This window comes from Vulpes lagopus, chromosome 12, assembly GCF_018345385.1.
Source record: "Vulpes lagopus strain Blue_001 chromosome 12, ASM1834538v1, whole genome shotgun sequence".
Classification (NCBI taxonomy): Eukaryota; Metazoa; Chordata; class Mammalia; order Carnivora; family Canidae; genus Vulpes; species Vulpes lagopus.
The window spans coordinates 2,684,586-2,705,126 of record NC_054835.1 but is presented as its reverse complement, the minus strand read 5'-3'; the positions used below and the strand labels follow the sequence as shown (position 1 = coordinate 2,705,126).

Here is a 20,541-nt window from a genome sequence, read left to right as displayed (position 1 = left end):
TATGTTTACCTTTTGGGGAATTGCCAAACAATTTTCCACCAGGCACGTATGAGGATTCCAGCTTCCCCTCCTCACCACCAACTCTTATTATTTTCTCTTTTTGATTTTAGCCATTCTAGTGAGCGTGCGCTGTCGTTTTGATGTGCATTTTTAAAAAAAGATTTTATTTATTTATTCATAGAGTTGCAGAGAGAGAGAGAGAGAGAGAGGCAGAGACACAGGCAGAGGGAGAAGCAGGCTCCATGCAGGGAGCCAGACCCGGGACTCGATCCCGGGTCTCCAGGATCACGCCCCGGGCTGCAGGCGGCGCTAAACCGCTGCGCCACCCGGGCTGCCTGATGTGCATTTTTTTAATGGCTAATGATGTTGAACATCTTCTCACATGCTTCTTCTTGTTCACACTTCTCAGCTGCCTTTTGAGGTAGCTCTCATCCCCGTTTGGCAGCAGAGGAAAGAGATTCAGAGTTGAGAGGACTTGCTCAGTGCAAGGAGGCGGTGGGGTGGTCTGTCTCCTAATTAACACGGAGCGTAATTACCAGTAGAAACAGCTCTGGTCCGGTCAGCAGGAGTCTGGTCTCCCAAGCCACCAGCTTGGACAAGTCCTTTCCCTGCGCCGGCGTGCGTTACGCCTCCGCGCCACTTGGGGCGAAATACACCAGACACGTCCGGGCTCCTCTAGGAGCCCCGAACTCGAAGATCAAAGGCCCCGGCGCGGAGTTGGCCCCGCCCCTTCAGCGCAGGTCGCCGCCGGCGCCGGAAGTGCTTGGCGCTCTTCGCGGGCTCCTGCCGGCGCTCCGGCGGAAACACTTTCTCGGGAAGATGGCGGCGGTGTCAGTGTACGAGCGGCCGGTCGGAGGGTTTTCTTTTGATAACTGTCGCAGGTGCGGCCACTCCCGGGGCCAGGTTCCAGGCGGGAGCGGGAGTGCGGTGCCGGGGTCGGAGCTGGGCCGGGGTCTGGTCTGGGAAGTCCAGATGACGGGTGCACGGCGGGGCTTGCGGCCTGCGCCCCGCGGCCCGTGTGACTCAGGGGAACGAGGGCCTGCGAGTGGGTTTCTCTTGCGGCCGAGCCCGCCCTTCCACTTGCCCAGCGCACCCGGCCAGTTTCCGTCTCTGTCTCTTTGGGCGACATGCGACCCCTCGCCGACGCACTGCGCGTCGAAAAACGCGACTCTGGTCCTGATGTTGGGGGGATTCGGCGGCACTCTTGGTGCCAGTGCGGAGCGATGTGGCCCTGCCTGCCCTTCGACGCTTTACTCTCTCCTGTTCTTTCAGAAATGCCGTTTTGGAAGCCGATTTTGCGAAGAAGGGGTACAAGCTTCCAGTGGCGCGGAAGACTGGCACGACCATCGCGGGGGTGGTCTACAAGGTAAGCTGGCACAGGCCAGGAGCGGCAGTGACAACGGACTACGGGAACCGGGCCGCTTGGTTTCCTTTGACGTATCCGGTCTCTGTCAGGGAGGGCTTATGTTTCAGAGAAGGGAAAAGGATCTTTAGAATTTGTCTGGAGGTTTTGTGTGCATGAAAACAGTTTATATTCTTTCCTCACTTTTTAGAGTTTTTGACGTGAGACCAATACTTTTTTGTCTTAAGATACTAATTTGGGAAGCAGGGTTATTTAGTGGGAGAACACAAGGTTTCGGATCAGACAGGTCTGTTTAACCGTGTAACTTTTAGGCTACTTCCAACGTTGGGCAAGTCACTTTCCTTCTCACAGCCACGCTTCCATCAAACGGACACAGTAATTCCTGCTTTAAGTTGTTGAGACGGTCAAAAGAGATAATGGTTATTGTTAAGAGTGATGTCATTTAAGAAGAAATTGACAGAGGTGGCTATTCCAATGGAAGGATTTCTGCATCTTAATCCAGACGTTTGCCATATTAGGTCTGTGATTTGTAAGGAGTTCACTGAATTTGTGAGCCTCATTTGAAAACAGGAGTGATAATTCCTACCACCCACTCGGGATTCACCTGATAGCGTTATAACAAGGCTTTTCTTGAATTCTGAAAGTATAGCAGAATGTTTTTGGAAGGAGTTTCAGCGGGGGGGGGGGGGGGGGGGGGTTGGGGAAAGCAAGGTATGGCCAACATTGTTCTTCCTAAACCAGAGTAGAGAGCTGTGGTTTATATATGTGAAATTGTTTTAAAATGTGTGTTTTTGAAAAATAGGATGGCATAGTTCTTGGAGCAGATACAAGGGCAACTGAAGGAATGGTTGTTGCAGACAAGAACTGTTCAAAAATACACTTCATATCTCCTAACATTTAGTAAGTATCAATAAGTTTGAAGAGCTCTTACGTTTTCAAACTTGTCAGGGCTAAAACTGAATTTACTGTGTTCCTCACTAAAACCTGTTGTTTAACTTGCATTTTTTTTTCTTTCTTTTTTTTTTTTTTTTTTTTTGGTCTCCTTTGAATGGTATTTTCATCTGTCCATCACTTAAGCTGGTCACCCACAAGTTTTCTCTTTGCTTTAGTCTTTAATTTGCTTGGCCCCGGTTATGCTTTCTGTATGCCTCTTGAAACCATTCCCTCCGCTAAAGCCTTAGTTCACATTCTTGTTTCACAGCAGGACTATTGCAGTTGTCATTTAAATGACCTCTGCCTTTGGTCTCTTTATCATCCACCATTTTGCCATATTGGGTTTTGTAAAACACAGATCTGATTATATCCCTTTCCTCTTTAAAAATATTTCAAGAGGGATCCCTGGGTGCCTCCGCGGTTTGGTGCCTGCCTTTGGCCCGGGGCGTGATCCTGAAGTCCCGGGATCAAGTCCCACATGGGGCTCCCTGCATGGAGCCTGCTTTTCCCTCTGCCTGTGTCTCTGCCTCTCTCTCTCTCTCTCTCTCTCTCTCTCTGTCTCTCATGAATAAATAAATTAAAAAATCTTAAAAAAAAATATTTCAGGAGACATCTCACATTTCCACACTGCTTTCAGAATAAACTCTGTAGCATGGTATTTAATATCTTGCACAGTGCCACAAATTTACCTTTTCAGCTTATTTAGCTGTCATCACCCTCTTACAACCAGTTACACTGGATTGTCCCTGTTCCCCTCATCTCCAAGCTGTTTCACCTTTGCTTTTGCCAGTCCCTCTGCTTAGAATTGCCCTTTGCTCTTTGTTTATACGGTGTTTTTATTCTTTTAAATCCAGCTCATGTGATACTTCTTCTCAAAGATCAGAATTAATCACTGTCTCTTCCAGGTTCCCATAGCATTTTGTACCTCTGCCGCAGTATTGTATTATACAAGGTATTAGAATTTTTGCCTACTTTTGTCTCCTCCACTCAACTTTTTTTTTTTTTCCTCCCTCCACTCAACTTTTAAATCAAGGGCTTGGATTGTATCCTATTTTCTTTATTCTCAGCACTTTGTTATGATGGGTACCTGGTAGTAAACACTTGGTAAATGTTAAAGTGCAAGGCTTTTTAACATGCCTTGTTCTTTGGTACAACTTGGATATATTTTTATAGGATTAATAAAATGCATAGTCTGTTAGAGGCATAGAGGCTAATGATTTGAAATGTTCTGTCAGGCCACAGAAAATACAGTTGCATATAACTAGATGCATAGTCTCAGTTTCATATTTATTTTAAGTATTTTTTTTTTAATTTTTTTTATTCATGAGGGACATAAAGGCAGAGACATAGGCAGAGGGAAAAGCAGGCTCCCTGTGGGCAGCCGAATGTGGGACTGGATCCCAGGACTCCGGGGATCACAACCTGAGCCAAAGGCAGACATTCAACCACTGAGCCACCAGTTTCATGTTTTTTTAAGATTGATTACAGTGCAGAATATACTAAAAAATGTCTCTCTGTGTACCTGAACTTACTGGATGTTATCCGAGAAGCTCCACTTCTAATTGACCCCTTTGGTAATTGAATTTCAGCTAAGTTTCTAATTGTATTTTTTAGTTGTTGTGGTGCTGGGACAGCTGCAGACACTGATATGACAACCCAGCTCATTTCTTCCAATTTGGAGCTCCACTCCCTCTCCACTGGCCGCCTTCCCAGGGTCGTGACGGCCAATCGGATGTTGAAGCAGATGCTTTTCAGGTAAGGCTTTAGGGTGGGGATTTCCTTTTTTTTTAAAAATTTAATTTTATTTAAATTCAATTAATTATCATATAGTATATTACTAGTTTCATAGGTAGAGTTCAGTGATTCATCATTTGCATGTGACACCCAGTTTCATCACATTACGTGTCCTCACTCAGTTACCCCATCCTCCCACCCGCCCTCCTCCAGCAACCTTTAGTTTGTTTCCTAGAGTTAAGAGTCTTTTATGGTTTGTCTTCCTCTCTGATTTTGTCTTATTTTATTTTTCCTTCCCTTCCCCTATGATCGTCTTTTGTTTCTTAAATCCCACATGTGAGTGAAATCATGTAATTCTTTCTTTGATTGACTTATTTTGCATAGCATAATAGCTTCTAGTTCTATCCATATCATTGCAAATGGTAAGGTTTCTTTTTTTTTTTTTTATGGCTGAGTAATTTGTGTATATGTATATATCATGTCTATCCATTCATCTGTTGAGGGACATCTGGGCTCCTTGCATAGTTTGATTATTTTGGGCACTACTGCTGTAAACATTGGGGCGCAGGTGCCTCTTCGGAAGACTGTGTTTGTTCCAGGATGGGGATTTCTGTAGCATCTTTTTCTCATAGCTTAGATTTTCAGCTGAGGGGATCTTGGAAGCTAGATGAAAAACATTCAGAAATACACATTTTATTCTAGAAATCAGTTGTTATCATTTTAATTTCAGAAGGCTTTTGATGATGTATTTGAATTTATGGGGTCTATCCCCTCCCCCCCCCCCCCAATGAATAAATTGCATGTGACGAACCGTCATTTCCAGAGGCATAGGGCATTATTGGATTTAAAAAAATTTTTTTTCTCTTTTGGGACGCCTGGGTGGCTCAGTGGTTGAGTGTCTGCCTTCTGCTCAGGGCGTGATCTTGGAGTCCCGGGATCGAGTTCCGCATCAGGTTCCCTGCATGGAGCCTGCTTATCCCTCTGCCTCTCTCTCTCTGTGCCTCTCCTGAATAAATAAATAAACTCTTAAAAAAAAAATCTCTTTTATTTATAGTAAAGTTAGAATTGGACAGAACTTTTGAGTTCATTTTGTGAACCCAGACACAAATGATTGTTTTCTTTCTCCCTCTTTTAGGGACAAAATTACAGTGAAATGAAAAATTGTATTTGTAGGCACCTGTGAGTGGATATAACATTAATATTAGTGCACATTTATCTATCTCTTTATGCCATACCCTGTGCTTAGTGCTTTATGCATGGTCTCATTTTATCCTTTTCAGTCTGAGATAAGGGCTGTTAACATCTCTAATACTGAAGTGAAGCTGAATCTTAGGGAGGTGTAGTTGCCCACCCAACCTGACCTTCACACCCTGCTGCTGACTCCCACCCATTGCACTCTTAGTTTTGTCTCCTTTCTTCCTTAATCATATCATTACCTCACATTTGTATAGGTCTCTTCTTTTTCAAAATCTGTTTCCTCATTTGCTCTTTTGCTCCTCAGAGAGGGAAGAGAGCCCCAGTGTATTAGAGCAGAACAAGGAAATACCCTGGACATTCAGCTGTAGTTTAGAATTCCAGTTTCTCCCCTTGGGACCTGCATTATCTCTAACAGAGTCCTTTTCCTTCTTTGTAGATTTGTAGAATGTAGAATCAGTGCTTTTTTTTTTTTCTTTGAAGTTGATCATAGATGTTTATTATTCTTGTCCTCATTCATTAGGCAACCTACAGAAAATATATATTTTTTTCTTATTTATTCATGAGAGACACAGAGGGGGGTGGCCAGGCAGAGAGAGAAGCAGGCTCCATGCAGGGAGCCCATTGCGGGATTCGATCCTGGGACTCCAGGATCACGCCCTGGGCCAGAGGCAGATGTTCAACTGCTGAGCCACCCAGGCGTCCCTAGAAAACATTTTCTTTATTTCAGACTGAAGCAGCAGCAGCTGCATCCAGGCCTGTGAGATTAGAGGGAAAGTAAAGGTTGTGAGCTGGCAGCACACAGGACATATTCAGGTTGTAGAGGAATTGTATTTGGGTTACAGTGGTGTTTTTTTTTTTTTTTAAATAGTGGCTAATAATTATAAATAGGAAGATAGGAATAAAAAAATCTGGATTTCTGGGTTTAAAAAAATTTTTTTAAATTAATTAATTATTTCGGGGCGTCATCTGAAAAAAATTCATAAAGAGGATGGGATAATAGGTGGCAGTAATCTGGACCTAAGTAGTAGGACCTAAGTAGATGTTGCCTTTAGAAGTGGGAGCATATGCTCTGGTCAGTCAGTCCCTGCCTAGTTTTATTTCCTTCCTGCCTCTTGCCTTTCTTTGAACTTGCTGGTTTTCATCTGTGAGTCTAGCATGGCCCCGGGCTCTCAGCAAGTGGATATGAGGCACAGTGGAGCTGTGCAGCAAGGCCTGTAACATAGTTCCTGTTTTACAGGTGAGAAGACCAGGATTTAGGAGTCTATGGGCAGGAAGCCTAGTCATAACTACCTAATCCATGTTTGGCTGTTACCTAGCCCTTATGTGGGTGATTTCCACTTATTTATGTGCATGGTCATGTTCCTAATCCTGGATAATTATTGCCTATCAAATAAATTCTCCCAGTAGAGTGTGAGAACTTGTTAAAGCACATGGTTGTCAAGATTTCTGAAAACATTTGTGATTTTGGTTTCAAATTTAAAGCTCCCTCTGGTGGTTTGTGTGGTGCATTACATGTAAAAGACTTTTTAAACTTGTAACATTGCAGTAAATAGCAAATTTTCAAGATTCCTTCCAGTGTCATTTAAAGCATCTAGCTAAACTTAGCAGATGTTTCTGTTAATCACTTTAGAATGTTTTAGGAATTCTAAGTTCAATTTTTTCAGTGTTTTATTATTTTTAGTTTAACATACTTTATAAAAATTAAATTTTATCAAAGTTTTGAGAGGAACATTTTCAAATTTAACCAGGGTGATTGTGGTTCATTATGTTTCCTGACATTCTTGATGAATTACATAAAATGTAAAAGTGGTATAAGGGAAAAAAGCATAGGATTTCACTTCAGAAGTTTGGTTCAGGTCTCATTTAAAATGCCCAGAGTTTTGTAACCTTGGGCTGTTCACCTTACCTACCTTCCTTCTTTTCTTTTCTTTTCTTTTCTTTTCTTTTCTTTTCTTTTCTTTTCTTTTCTTTTCTTTTCTTTTCTTTTCTTTTCTTTTCTTTTCTTTTCTTTTCTTTTCTTTTCTTTTCTTTTCTTTCTTTAAGATTTTATTTATTTTTTCATGAGAGACAGAGAGAGAGAGAGGCAGGCTCCATGCAGGGAGCCTGATGTGGGACTCTATTCCGGGACTCCAGGATCACGCCCTGGGCTGAAGGCAGATGCTCAACTGCTGAGCCACCCAGGCGTCCCTCACTTTACCTTTCTTAGCCTCAGTTTCTTCCTCAGTGAGATGAAGATAATAGTTTCTGACTCTCTGACTTTGGAGGAGGAAATGAATAAAGAAGGAAAGCTTAACAACAATGCCCAGTATAGGGCCTAATGCCCAGCACAGGGTCTAATGCCCAGTTGGATCCCCATAAAACTCAGAGGCTGAAAAAGAGAACAGGATGTATTCTTCTTGGTGTATGATTCATTTGTCCCTGAATAACTCATTTCTGAGTCTGTGAATCAGTAATAAAAGGGAGTTTGATAAGCAGAAGTGGACATCTTTTACCTCACATAAGCAGTAGTTTTATTTTATTTGGGTGATGGCTGGATGTAGATGATGAATATGTGACTTGTTCCCTCTGAGCATGAGCCTCCTAGTTGAGTCTAATAGAAATCTTTGTGGTATATTTCTGTATTCCAAAAACTCTTTGAATATATAGAGGCTCTTATTTATTATATTAATTGTGTTTTTTTTCCCCTTTGAAAGTAGCATATATTCTACTTGCCGGAGTTCAAAGGGTTCATAGAATACATAGAGTCTACACTCTACTGGGAGAATTTATTTGATAGGCAATAATTATCCAGGATTAGGAACATGACCATGCACATAAATAAGTGGAAATCACCCACATAAGGGCTAGGTACAGCCAAACATGGATTAGGTAGTTATGACTAGGCTTCCTGCCCATAGACTCCTAAATCCTGGTCTTCTCACCTGTAAAACAGGAACTATGTTACAGGCCTTGCTGCACAGCTCCACTGTGCCTCATATCCACTTGCTGAGAGCCCGGGGCCATGCCAGACTCACAGATGAAAACCAGCAAGTTCCAAGTATGTTCCAAGTACAAAATTTGGAAAATTCTGAAAAGCCCAAAAGAAGAATAAGAATTTTACAGTTCAGGGAAAAATCATGTTTTGGTTGGCTGGATATACTTCCAGTCTTTAGTTTGTTCACTCCTTCATTTGATCCTCTTTTGCTTCCTTATTATTAGCACATGTTCTCAGTAAAACTTAAGGTGGAAGATAGAGATAAACTAAAAAAATACGAAAATCATTTGAGTTCCTACCATCCATAAGCTGTTGGTGCTAGCGGGTTACTATATGCCTTTCAAGGTTTTTTCCGTTTACTAATACATGGTTCTTTAAAAATGGGGTCATAGTTGTATATTCTGTGCTAGAATACAAACTGATCTTTTCATCTACCAGTGCGTGTTGAATAGTTTCCATTTGGAGAATTTCAAAATGAAAATCAACTTTATTTTTATTTTATTTTATTTTTTTTTTAAATTTTTATTTATTTATGATAGTCACACACAGAGAGAGAGAGAGAGGCAGAGACATAGGCAGAAGAAGCAGGCTCCATGCACCGGGAGCCCGACGTGGGATTTGATCCCAGGTCTCCAGGATTGCTCCCTGCGCCAAAGGCAGGCGCTAAACCGCTGTGCCACCCAGGGATCCCCTGAAAATCAACTTTAAAAACATTACTGTAAAAGTAATATGTGATCATTATAAAAATTTCCAGCACTGTGGAGATGTGAAAAGAAGGAAATGTCAGCTGATGTTTTGTTACTTAGACACATACATTGTAAATCTTTGAGAACTATTTTTGCAGTCCTTTTATACCATGATATTTGTTCATTTATGTATTTACGACAGTGGAATCCTATGCGTTGTTTTGTAACTGACCCTGTTCACTTAAAAGCATATTGTGAATGTTGTTTCCATTAGTAGAAGAGTACAGCATCCAGAGTTTTACCTTGAGCCCATAGAGGACTTCTGGAGACCTGTGACCCTCCTGACATAGTAAAAAACAAAAAAACAAAAAAACCTCTATATGTACACTTACTATATAAGTCAGGGGTTCTACAATATTAATAGTTTTTCAAAAGGGTCTGTGACCACTGATGAGTATCAACTTCTGCTGGTATCACAGTATTCCATTCTATAGATATAGCATAATTTAACCAATTTTGAACTTTAATTAACAGTATTTCTTGTTTTAAGGTATTATAAGGTATTCTATGAACCCTTTGGAACATAAACCTTTTAGGTACTTAACTTGTGTGATTAATTCCTTAGGCTGTATTCTAAAATAAATTCCTAGAAGTGGAATTACTGAGTCAAAGATAGGCACATTTAACATTTTGATACATATCGTGAAACCTGCCCTTGAGAAAGGTTTTACTGAGTTGCACTGCCATCAGTGATAGAGAAAATGTCACATGAATGTTGCATAGCTATCTCAGTTTATTTAGCTAATTCTCTCCACTTTTTTGGCATCATAAACAGTATTGCAGTAAACATTCCTGTGCATTCATTTCTGCATATTTGTCTGATTATATCCTTAAAATTTGATTCCTGGAAGTAGTTTCTGGGTCAAATTTTTTTTAAATTTTTTTAAAGAGTTTTATTTATTTATTCATGAAAGACAGAGAGAGAGGCTAGAGACACGCAGAGACACAGGCAGAGGGAGAAGCAGGCCCCATGCAGAGAGCCTGATGTGGGACTCGATCCCGGGTCTCCAGGATCAGGCCCCGAGCCCCTGGGGCTGCCCCTCTGGGTCAATTTTTAAGGAATACAGTAACTTGCCAAAATATCTTAAATTCTTTTAAAGGCATCACACAGAGGTTATATTTTAGCTTGAAAGGGAATTAACTGATTATTATTGACCTTATATAAATAGCCTGTTTGGGTAGGCAGTTGGTATAGTGGGTCAGGCACTGGGGTGGGAGTGGTGGGTCTGGTGATTCCCACTCATCCCAGAGCCCTGTGACCTAGTCTTAACCCTGCTACTACCTCACATGGCTTAGGACCAGATTCTTTTCCTCTCTCTGGGCCTCTGTTTTGAGACTGTTTCTGAACTCCTTTCCTGCTCTTTAATTTTCCATTTAAAACTGGAATATTCTTCCTTCCTCTCTTTCTCTTTCTTTTAAAAGATTTTACTTTTTTAAAGTTGTTTCTGTACCCAGTGTGGGGCTCAAGCCCACAACTCTAAGATCAAGAGTTGTATGCCTTACTGACTAAGCCAGCCAGGCACCTTTGGAATAGTCTTTCTGAAATCAGTTTGGTAGTAAGGGAATAGGGGAAATAATTGGACTTGACTATTCTGGTTACCTAGAGTGCTTCCTGATGAGTAGTTATGTCTCATACAGTCTACGGTTAGGATTTGGATTGGTTCTTGTGTTTTTTTGTACCAAGTGTAATGATTATGTTGTTAGGCAAATTCATTATGTGTTGGTTTCATTTTTCTTCCCAAAAAGCTAAAGACTCATGGTGGAGGAATTTAAATCCACAAGTTGATTTAGTGTGGCAATTCTAATGGTAAAAATTGGAACCAAATATAGGGAAAGGAAACTGTAGAAGTAGAAAACCAACCAGGTGAAGGGTTCAAAGGAACAAATACATGCATAATTGAATGGAGGTAGGATGGGGTGGAAAATGTATTCCCATCCATGTTCCTTAAGAGGCTTAGCTTCATCCTGTGGGCAGTAGCAATGGGTTTTTTAGGTTATTGTGGAGTTACTTTGTCATTCACTTTCTGGCATGATGAAACATTTTTCTTTTACTCAATAAGAACTTATATCTATGATTATAATTTTGTGAATTTTTTCAAAAGAGAAGGTGTTTAGACATGAGCCATTTTCCTGTGAGGTTATGGTGAGATGAGGTTGAGAATTTGAACAGCTTGAGTTTAGCAGCTCTTCAATGTTAACTTTGAAAGTAGTTGATTTGCTGATCACTGAGAGTTGTGATGGGAAGAGTGCTGATAAATAGTGGAGTAAGCCAAACTCAGCTGTGAGAGAGTGGGCTGGCACTTAATGTCTTTGGGTTGGTGTTCTCTTCTCTAAAGTGAGAGTGGTGTTCGTTCTTTCTTTCTTTCTTTCTTTCTTTCTTTCTTTTCTTTCTTTCTTTCTTTCTTTCTTTCTTCTTTCTTTCTTTCTTTCTTTCTTTCTTTCTTTCTTTCTTTCTTTCTTTCTTTCTTTCTTTCTTTCTTTCTTTCTTTCTTTCTTTCTTTCTTTCTTTCTTTCTTTTTTAGATTTATTTATTAATTTGAGAGAGAGAATCTGAAGCAGATTCTGCGCTGAGCACAGAGCCTGATTTGGGGTCTGATCTCGTGAGCCTGAGATCATGACCTGTGCTGAATCCAAGAGTCGGATGCTTAACGACTGTGCCACCCAGGCGCCCCAAGAACGATCCTCTTTTAAAGGGAGCAGTATGGGCAGCCCAGGTGGCTCAGCGCTTTAGTGCTGCCTTTGGCCCGGGGTGTGATCCTGGAGACCGGGGATCGAGTCCCATGTCAGGCTCCCTGCATGGAGCCTGCTTCTCCCTCTGCCTGTGTCTCTGCCTTTCTTTCTCCCTCTGTGTCTCTCATGAATAAATAAATAAAATCTTAAAAAAAAAAAAAAGAGAGAGAGCACTATGACTGAGGAAATAGGCATGTTGGAAGGCCTCACAGGATTGAGTCTGGGCTGATAGTGGATGTCCCGACTTAAATTCCTTCTGTTTTGTTCCCTTAAAAACAGTAACCATTTAATGAAACAGCACTGTAAGAAAAGCCTTTTTTTTGTCTGGCTTCTCGTACAGCTTTTGGTTAAGTGTATAGTGTATAGTGATGCAATGTAGACTCATTTTTTTTTTTCTTCTTATACATACTCTGATCACCAGGTATCAAGGTTACATTGGTGCAGCCCTAGTTTTGGGGGGAGTAGATGTTACTGGACCTCACCTCTACAGCATCTATCCTCATGGATCAACTGATAAGTTGCCTTATGTCACCATGGGTGAGTGTAAACTTTCCCTGATGTTTCAGAATCCTCTTATTTACCAAGGTGGTCTCTCTGTCTCTCTCTTTCTCTTTTTTTTTTTTAAAGATTTTTATTTATTCATGTAGGAAGCCTGATGTGGGACTTGATCCCAGGTCTCCAGGATCACGCACTGGTCTGAAGGCGGTGCTAAACTGCTGAGCCACCCAGGCTGCCCAAGATGGTCTCTTAAAGAGCTAGTCTATTTCCTGTTGGAGGAGCCAGGGCAATATAGTGCATTGACTCATTCTACATATACTTACTGAGTTCCTCTTACAGATAAGGTGCTGTTGTAGGTGCTTAGGATATAGCAGGGAACAAAATTTAAAGATTCTTGCCTGCAAGGAATTTGTATTTTAGTGAGGATAGATAGATAATAACAACTATTATAAATATATTAATGTTAGAAATTGATAGGTATTAGGAGAAAAAGTAATGCAGGTGATACTGTACTATAGTTATGCAAAATATTACTTTTGGGGGAAACTGGGTCATGGGTTTACAGAAACTCAATGCATCATTTCTTTTGTTGGCATGTGAATTTACCATTATTTCAAAACAAAAGGAAAAACTAATGCAATGTAAGGGGACTTCAGAGTGTTGGGGTGGAAGGCAGATTATAATGTTAAATAGGATGGTCAACGTAGTTGTCAAGGTGAGGATTGAGTGGGGGGAAGCTAGACTGGAGGCCTCATAGTGGGAACATGCCTAGGAAGTGGATTGAAGTGTTCTTTTTAAGCTACGGTGACTGGGCCCCTCCTAATTTCTGAGAGATTAAAACCATTTAATTCCTCAATGAACCTTGGTTTCCTCACCTGTGGAATAGTATCAATAGTATTTATTATATATGCCCGTATTTATAATGATTAGAAATTATTAGAAATATAAAGAATCTGGCCCTGTGCCTGGCCTTTAGTAGTAGGTACTCTTTTCAGACCAGCTTTTTTTACATTGGTACTTTTAGCTCTCAATGCTAGACAGGAGTATATATATTTTTTAAGATTTTATTTATTTGAGACAGAGAGAGAGAGAGAGAAAGAGTGCGCACATGAGCGGTGGAGAGGAGAAGAAGCAGACTCTACTGAGCCAGGAGCTCAATGCAGGGCTCGATCCCAGGACCCCAGGATCATGATCTGAGCTCAAGGCAGACACTTAACCAACTGAACCATCCAGGTGCCCCAAGAGTTTTTTTTTTTTTTTTTTAATGACCACCAAAAAAGGATTGATAAAATTGAGATTTCCAAATTTTAACTTTTATTTTAAATTTCTGAGTCAAGTTGTACAGATACAGAAATTTGAACAGGTTATGTATAGCTGGTATTTTTCCAGCTCTTGTTTACCTCTTATATCTTTTGTCTTGGTATCTTAGCTCTGAAGAGCTAGGAAAGTGTTATCTTGAGTAGTTTGGAAATTGCCAGTTTGAGACATTTCTGTTCCATTGTGTCATCTAGCCTCTTAGAAGGTTTTATACAACAGATGTTCCCTGTTTGTTGGGGAGAATGATTTACCCCCAGATACCATATGGATGAGTCTTTGTAATTATTTTAAAATGAAGTAAAATGAATTACTTAAAGTAATTTTAGAATTGTTCTGAACTGCTTTATTCAAATATATTTGTTATCTCCATCAAAGTACTGTTTTTATTTCTCCCTGATTGATGCGTTTAAATAGTGGGAAAGGTGAAATAGCTTTTTTCTTTTCAGTGGTTTCTTTTTTTTTTAACTGAAAAAAATTTTGTGCTTGCAGAAAAGTAACTAACGTGCAATGAGCAGTCATATACACTCTTTTTTTTTTCCCCATATACACTCTTTACTCCTATTTGTTAACGTTTTATCACTCTTGTTCACTCGTATGTTGTCACTCGTATGTTAATTTTTTGTGTGGAATCATTTGAGAATAAGTAGTAAGGAGCAGACACCATTATCCTCCACCTCTAAATCCTTTATGATGTTCTACATTACCTTGATACAATCATCACATTCAGGAAATTTAATGTTGTTACAAAGCAGGTTCATTTTTAAGGCGGGAAAATTGAATTGGTTTCTTTTGCTTTTGAGCTATAGTAATTTGACTTCTGAGCACAATCCTGAATTTAGGAAAATTTGTTGAAAGTGAGCAGTCAAGCAATGACACATTGTGTGCTTTCCTGGCCAACAGCGATCTTGCTGTTCCAAGTCTAATGTGAACCCAGGGTGATGGTTCCACAGCCTTGAGTTCATAGCACACTTCTGTTTAGAAATTGTTAAACAGTTTGATTTTGTTATCATAAAAGACAGGAAGGATTAAGGAGGAAATACCTGTAACATTTGATTTTAATATGCAAGTAAATAATTACTTTAAGCTTTGGTTTGTTCATTTATTTGTCAACTCTTCCTTGCCTTCTGTGTCTAGGCACCGTGGCAGGCTCCACAGATAGAGATGAATGTGTGGATCTTTGCCCTCAGTCTACTTACAGTGTAGTGAGGGAGCCAGATGTATAAACTGACAAGGGAAAAAAAAGAAAAAAGAAAAACTGACAAAGGCAGTACAAAGGGGGAGGACCAGGGGAGAAAGGATCACATCGAAGTGGGAGGACTTCAGGAAAAGTTTCACTTCACATGAACTGAGTCTTAAAAGAAGCCAAAGTTACTTTTGTTCATTTATCATATACTTATCTGGCATGCACCGGGTTCAGGCACTGTGCTAGGTGCTGGGAGTACAGTGGTCAGCACAGCACCTGCCCTCAGAATTACAGCCTCATGTAGGTGACAGGAATTAGAAAAATCCATACACAGTCATCTAAAAGAATGCACAATGCTAAATGCCTGGAGGAGAAGAACAGCAATGAGAGGAACAGGAAGGACTGTGGATGATGGCTGTTTGGAAGTCCTTACTGAGCAAAAGAGATTAAAACATTTTATAATGAAGGTAATTTATGAACATGGTAAACCGTTTAAGTGGGAATAGTACGTGAAAAGTATGTGTTTCATATCCCTTCTCCAAAGTAACCACTCTTAAGGGTTACTTTTCCAAAAAATGTTTTATGAAACATTCATATATCTCTATCTTTTCCAAAAAATGTTTTATGAAACATTCATATATCTCTCAGTCTCTCCCTATTAAAAATAAATGAAGTCCTACTATACACAGTTTTTCTCTATTGTTAACTTGTTTTGAAGAAGTTCATTATTAGCACATGTAGATCTATATCATAATATCACTAAGGATGCATTATATGGCTTTATCATGATTTATTGACCCATTCTATTGATGCATATTTTGGTTATCAGATTTTTGCAACACAAGTGTCTTGTTTTATTTACGTAAGTACAGACTTCAGATAAATTACTAGTGGAATTTCAGGCTTAGACTGAGTATGTATTGCTCAGAATTCTCTGTTGCAAATAGTAGAATTACTGAATGATTTAAGAAAAGAAGATTATGTTGTAGAGGATAGTAGGTGACTCCCAGAATAGCTGGGAGATCAGGCACTGGGTTTGGGGCCCAGAGCTGTGTCAGAAATCATGCTGCAGAATAGGCCCCTGCAGGTGAGTGCAGAGTGCTCCAGACTGTACTGCTACCACAGCTGGTGCTGGGGCCTGGCTCACTGCTTAGCCTCCCTGACAATTTCAGGAACCCGGTCTTCCTGCCATCTCTTTTACCACTGCCAGAACGTTCCTTATAGGGGAGAGTGAGTGCTTCTCATTGGTGAAGCTCAGTCATTCATTCCTAAAGTGCTGGGATTCCCCAGATATAGGAAGAGACTCATACTGTACATATTGCCACTAATCAGCCCAAGAAAGTGACAGAGGGCCATATAGTGCATTCTGCTTTTTGAGAGCTGTTGCCAAATTATCCTCCAAAAAGGTTGTCCTAGTTTATATTTCTACCAAGAGAATATGAGAATGCCTTTCTCTTAACAACCTTACCAACACTGGGTATTTGTGCCAGTCTGATGTGTGAGAGATGGGAAGTGGTAACAGTAAGCTGAGACCTGAATGGTAAGTAGGAATTAGCCAGGAATTCTGCTGCCCTGCTCCCTTTTCCCAAGGAAGGACTTCAGGCCCTGTGTGCACTAGGGTCTGGTGTGGTCGAACTGAAGGGCCAGAGTTTGCCAGATGGATGAGGCAAGTGCAGTGGGTAGGGGGAGTGTTCGGGTAGGGGGAGTGTTCAGTGCAGGGGCTGCAGCCGAAGCAAAGGTGTTCTAGAGGGTGGAACAGAGATATGACGAGAAAGCTAGGCTGGAGAGAGTCCCAGTGATACAGGCCCAGTTGTTTGGATTTTGCCCTTGAGGTTCCCATCTAAAGTTTTCATACCAGAGAAGGATGGGATGAGATTGGCTTGTTAGAAAGAACAGTCTGACGGCTGCAGGGAGGAAGATTGGAATGGAGGGGGTCTAGAGGCAGAGAGGGAGATTGCATTTGGCCAGAAATATTGAGGATATAGTGGGGTCTGGTGACAGTGGGGATGGCCACTGTCATTACAGAGAGCATTTAGAAACCAGCCAACCATGAGGCCAGATCCCAGGTTTCTTGTCTTCGTCCTCTCCTGACTTCGCAGTATCAGTCCCTTCCTGGGTCTTGACTGCAGAGGCACAGTTAACTCCTTTGCCTGGGGCCACTTCCCTTCCAGTTGGGCCCCTTTTCCTGTTTTCTTTCCTGTTCCTCCTCTAGCCCTCTGGCAACGGAGCCACCTTGTATCTCTCACCATCCCCTGGGCAGGTGCCTGCACCCCACTTTGTAGTGCTGCCTTCCTTCAGAAGGCCTGTTCTGCCCTGAGTGTTCCTGCTGGGATCTAGCCTTAGAAGCTGTTTCCTCGTGACTACCCCAGGCTGAGTTAGCAAGTACCTCTCAGGGCATAGGTGTGAAACATGATTCTTCCTCTGCCCTAGCTCTGGTCTCTCCCAGACATGTGAACATTTGAGATCTCTGAGAATAGAATCCTGTCTTACCTCCAGTCTCAGGGAGTCCTATGTAACTTGGTGAATATTTGATTGTGAAATAATTTTCTGGTTTGCTAACTTTATTGTGTCAAAAAGTATCTGAAACTTAGCATTAGAAACCTTAGCTACTGGTTATTTTTGGTGACCTGTTTACAGTACCCTTGGACTAGAGTTAGTTTAGATTGTATTCCAGTTGGGGGACCCCAGGTTACCTGTGAGAGAATAGCACAAAGCATTGCATATGTGGTAGGGCTTCTTTTTTTTCTATAAAGCTAAGTATTGGGGTGCCTGGGTGGCTCAGTTGGTTAAGCAGCTGCCTTTGACTCGGGTCATGATCTCAGGGTCCTGGGATCACGCCCCACATCGTGCTCCTTGTTCAGCAAAGAGTCTGCTTCTTCCTCTCCCTCTGCTGCTCCCCCTGTTTGTGCTCTCTGTCAAATAAATAAGTAAAATCTTAAAAAGAAAAAGCTAAGTATTATTTCAGATTTAAGGCATATTATGGAGTGTCTCTGTGCCAGTCTGCTAGTGCTGTCACATTATTTACAGTTAAAATTTTATGTAGGGGATGCTATGTTTGCTATTTTATTGATGAGAAACCGGAAGTTGGAGAAATTTATGGTAAGTTGCTCATTTTTGCTTTGCCTGTAAATGGGAAAGCTGGCATCTGAACTCTCGTAGCTCAGACAAGCCCCTGTACAACACAGCTGCTTTGATTTTTTTCATTCTACAGGTGTTACTTCATTAAGCTATTAAGCCTTGCTTCTGAATACTGAAAATATTTATACAAATTCCCAAAAGGTATTTATTTGTTTTGCATGTTTTCGACTGCTTAAGTGCAGATTTTTTATCCTGCATATTAAAAACAGTATTTACTGAGACCGCTTTGTAGTTATCAAAGGAAAAATTTAAGAATTATACAGTTTTACCATCCAAGACAAAATGATTTTTACTTTTTGATATTTTCTAATCCAAGTCCATTGTAAAGAGGAATGCTTTACCACAGAATGTAAAATAAAATAGAGTTTTTGTACTGCTCTGGCTCTGTGTTGGTCATTTTTTAAGTTTCTTTCTTTGTTTAAAAAGATTTTATTTATTCATGATAGAGAGAGAGAGGAGAGAGAGAGGGGCAGAGACACAGGCAGAGGGAGAAGCAGGCTCCATGCAAGGGAGCCCGATGTGGGACTCGATCCCTGGTCTCCAGGATCACGCCCTGGGCCAAAGGCAGGTGCTAAACCGCTGTGCCACCCAAGGATCCCCATTTTTTAAGTTTCTTTTAGCCATTGTTCACTTTTGAGCAGGGCTTGCATGCATCTTTCCCTGGGGTGGTAGCTGTGCAGGGCTGCCTTTCTTCTTAACCAGGCATTTCTGGCTCTAGTTGCTGCTTTCTTCCTTCTTTCTCCCCTGCCTTCCTTCCCTTCCTCCCTCTTCGTTTCCTTGGTTCCTTTTTTTCCCCCTTCTTTTCTTTGAGGGAGTAGGGAGCTGAATGTCAAGGGAAAACTCCACAATTTCCATTTGGTGGATTTTGTTTTAATTCATGTTATACTTGACCATTGAACAATAGGGGCTAAGAGTGGGTTAGGGGTACCTACCCCCTGCCCAGTTGAAAAATTCACGTTTTTGACTCTCCAGAAACTTAAGTATACTAATAGCTGGTGCCCAAAAGCTTTACTGATAACATAAACATTCCATTGATGCATATTTTATATGCCATATATATCATATACTGTGTTCTTACAATAAAGTAAGCCCAAGAAAACATTATTAAGAACATCATAAAGAAGAGAAAATACATTTATAATACTGTATTGTATCGAATAGAATTCCCATATAAGGGGTTCTGTGCAGTTCAAACCTGTTGTTATTTGGGTTAAGCTTATAAACCAAACTTAAAACTACAGATAGAATGGAAAGCCTTCCTAAACGAAATGTTCCCATGAAGCATTAGCATTCACTGTGGGATTGAGGCTTTCTATAAGAGTAGCATGAGAAAATGAATATTTCATGTAAATTCTCCTGTTTTAGTTAAATTATGAGTTTTTTATTATGAGAAACAACAAAACTTTGTAATTAATCTTTTTTTTCCTTTCCTGAGTGATTTGACAGTAAGAGCTGGAAGCTACAAATTACCCATAAGACAAGGGTGTCTAAATTTTGTCTACCCATGGGCCCATATTGGCGACTAGCCAGGTGCCTGAAGGCTACTCTTAATTTACATTGAGTAGAAGACACCTGTCTTTTTCGTGCATCTTTAACATGTTGGCACAGCTCATTGAGCATAGGGTCCAGGAGCCTCCTCTCTGAGGGCTTGCCTGCCTCAGGATTTACTTGGGAGAAGAATGTATCAAATTCCTTGTGTTGTGGACCTTGGACACCTGTCCTAAATCTTTTGTGGACGTGATGTTGACCATAATGATAGCAACGTTCATCCAGCAGCTTTCTAGTTGCAGTGCCAGCAGCTGTCATGAGATACTTTTTTGATTTAATCTTTTCAACATTCCAGGGTGGGTACTGTCATCCCTGTCTTACAGTTCTGGAAATTGAAGCTCAGAGAGGTGTGCTGAGGTCATATAGCCACGGCATGCCTGAGCCTGGTATGGGAACTGTGGCTTCTGTGACTTTCCCCCCCTTGGCTGTGTTATTGGCGTGAATGGTGTGTGTCATGTGGTCCAGACCAAATATGATTTGGTCCATTCTCAGAATAGAAGGGGCCCCTAGGTTTTATTATTTCTTTTTTTAGGAGAATAATTTGCAAGAGAGGTGTAGGTGATTGATTAGTGTGATTGTTGAAAGCCAGATAGGATTCTTTGATTTTTCTTTATTGAGAAGGGGAAAAGGGCTTTGGTTGTATGTCTTATAGACAAAATGTGGGCTCTTTTAATTCTCAGATTAATTAGCTTATTCTTTTAACTTGCCAGCTTTTCTTTTATTAGGCAAACTAAAGTAGTGTCAGGAGAAGCTTGGGGACCATCTTTTGCTATTAGTTTGGCAGTGTTCCTTGTAGCAGCATTGGCAAGGTATGTAAAATTTTTATTTTTGCCCACTTATTCACATAAGAATTAATATGAATAAAATTTCAAGCATGACATTCCTGGAAATGAGGCCCTTGGACAATTTAGGAATACTAACTTAAGGAATAAACATTGCTATGCATCATTAGGGAAGACTTGGGGTCATTGCCAAGGCCATCCAGGTAAAATTTGATCTCCAAATAAACTGGTTGTATGTTTTCCTAATTACTGAAATATACCTCTTAAGCCCCAGTTTACAGAGCCTCCTAGCAATTAAAAAGATTTGGGACAGAGTAATAAACATACTGGATGTCTCACCTTGTGGGCAAAAAAAGAGTCTTGGAGCATCGGTAGGGAATTCAGACCTGCCATTTTCT

The 20,541-nt window shown here is 40.9% G+C and overlaps 1 protein-coding gene across 1 annotated transcript in view; it reads left to right on the top strand.

The window, feature by feature from the left end:
* The first annotated feature begins 746 nt into the window (after positions 1-746).
* Positions 747-20,541, top strand: part of PSMB7 (proteasome 20S subunit beta 7) — a 63,783-nt gene continuing 43,988 nt past the window's right edge. Inside the window, exons 1-5 of the mRNA XM_041724305.1 lie at positions 747-881; positions 1,273-1,366; positions 2,166-2,263; positions 3,911-4,051; positions 12,099-12,214. Coding sequence (XP_041580239.1) covers positions 820-881; positions 1,273-1,366; positions 2,166-2,263; positions 3,911-4,051; positions 12,099-12,214 — 511 coding nt within the window. The 5' untranslated portion in view covers positions 747-819. The remainder of the gene's footprint in view (positions 882-1,272; positions 1,367-2,165; positions 2,264-3,910; positions 4,052-12,098; positions 12,215-20,541) is intronic.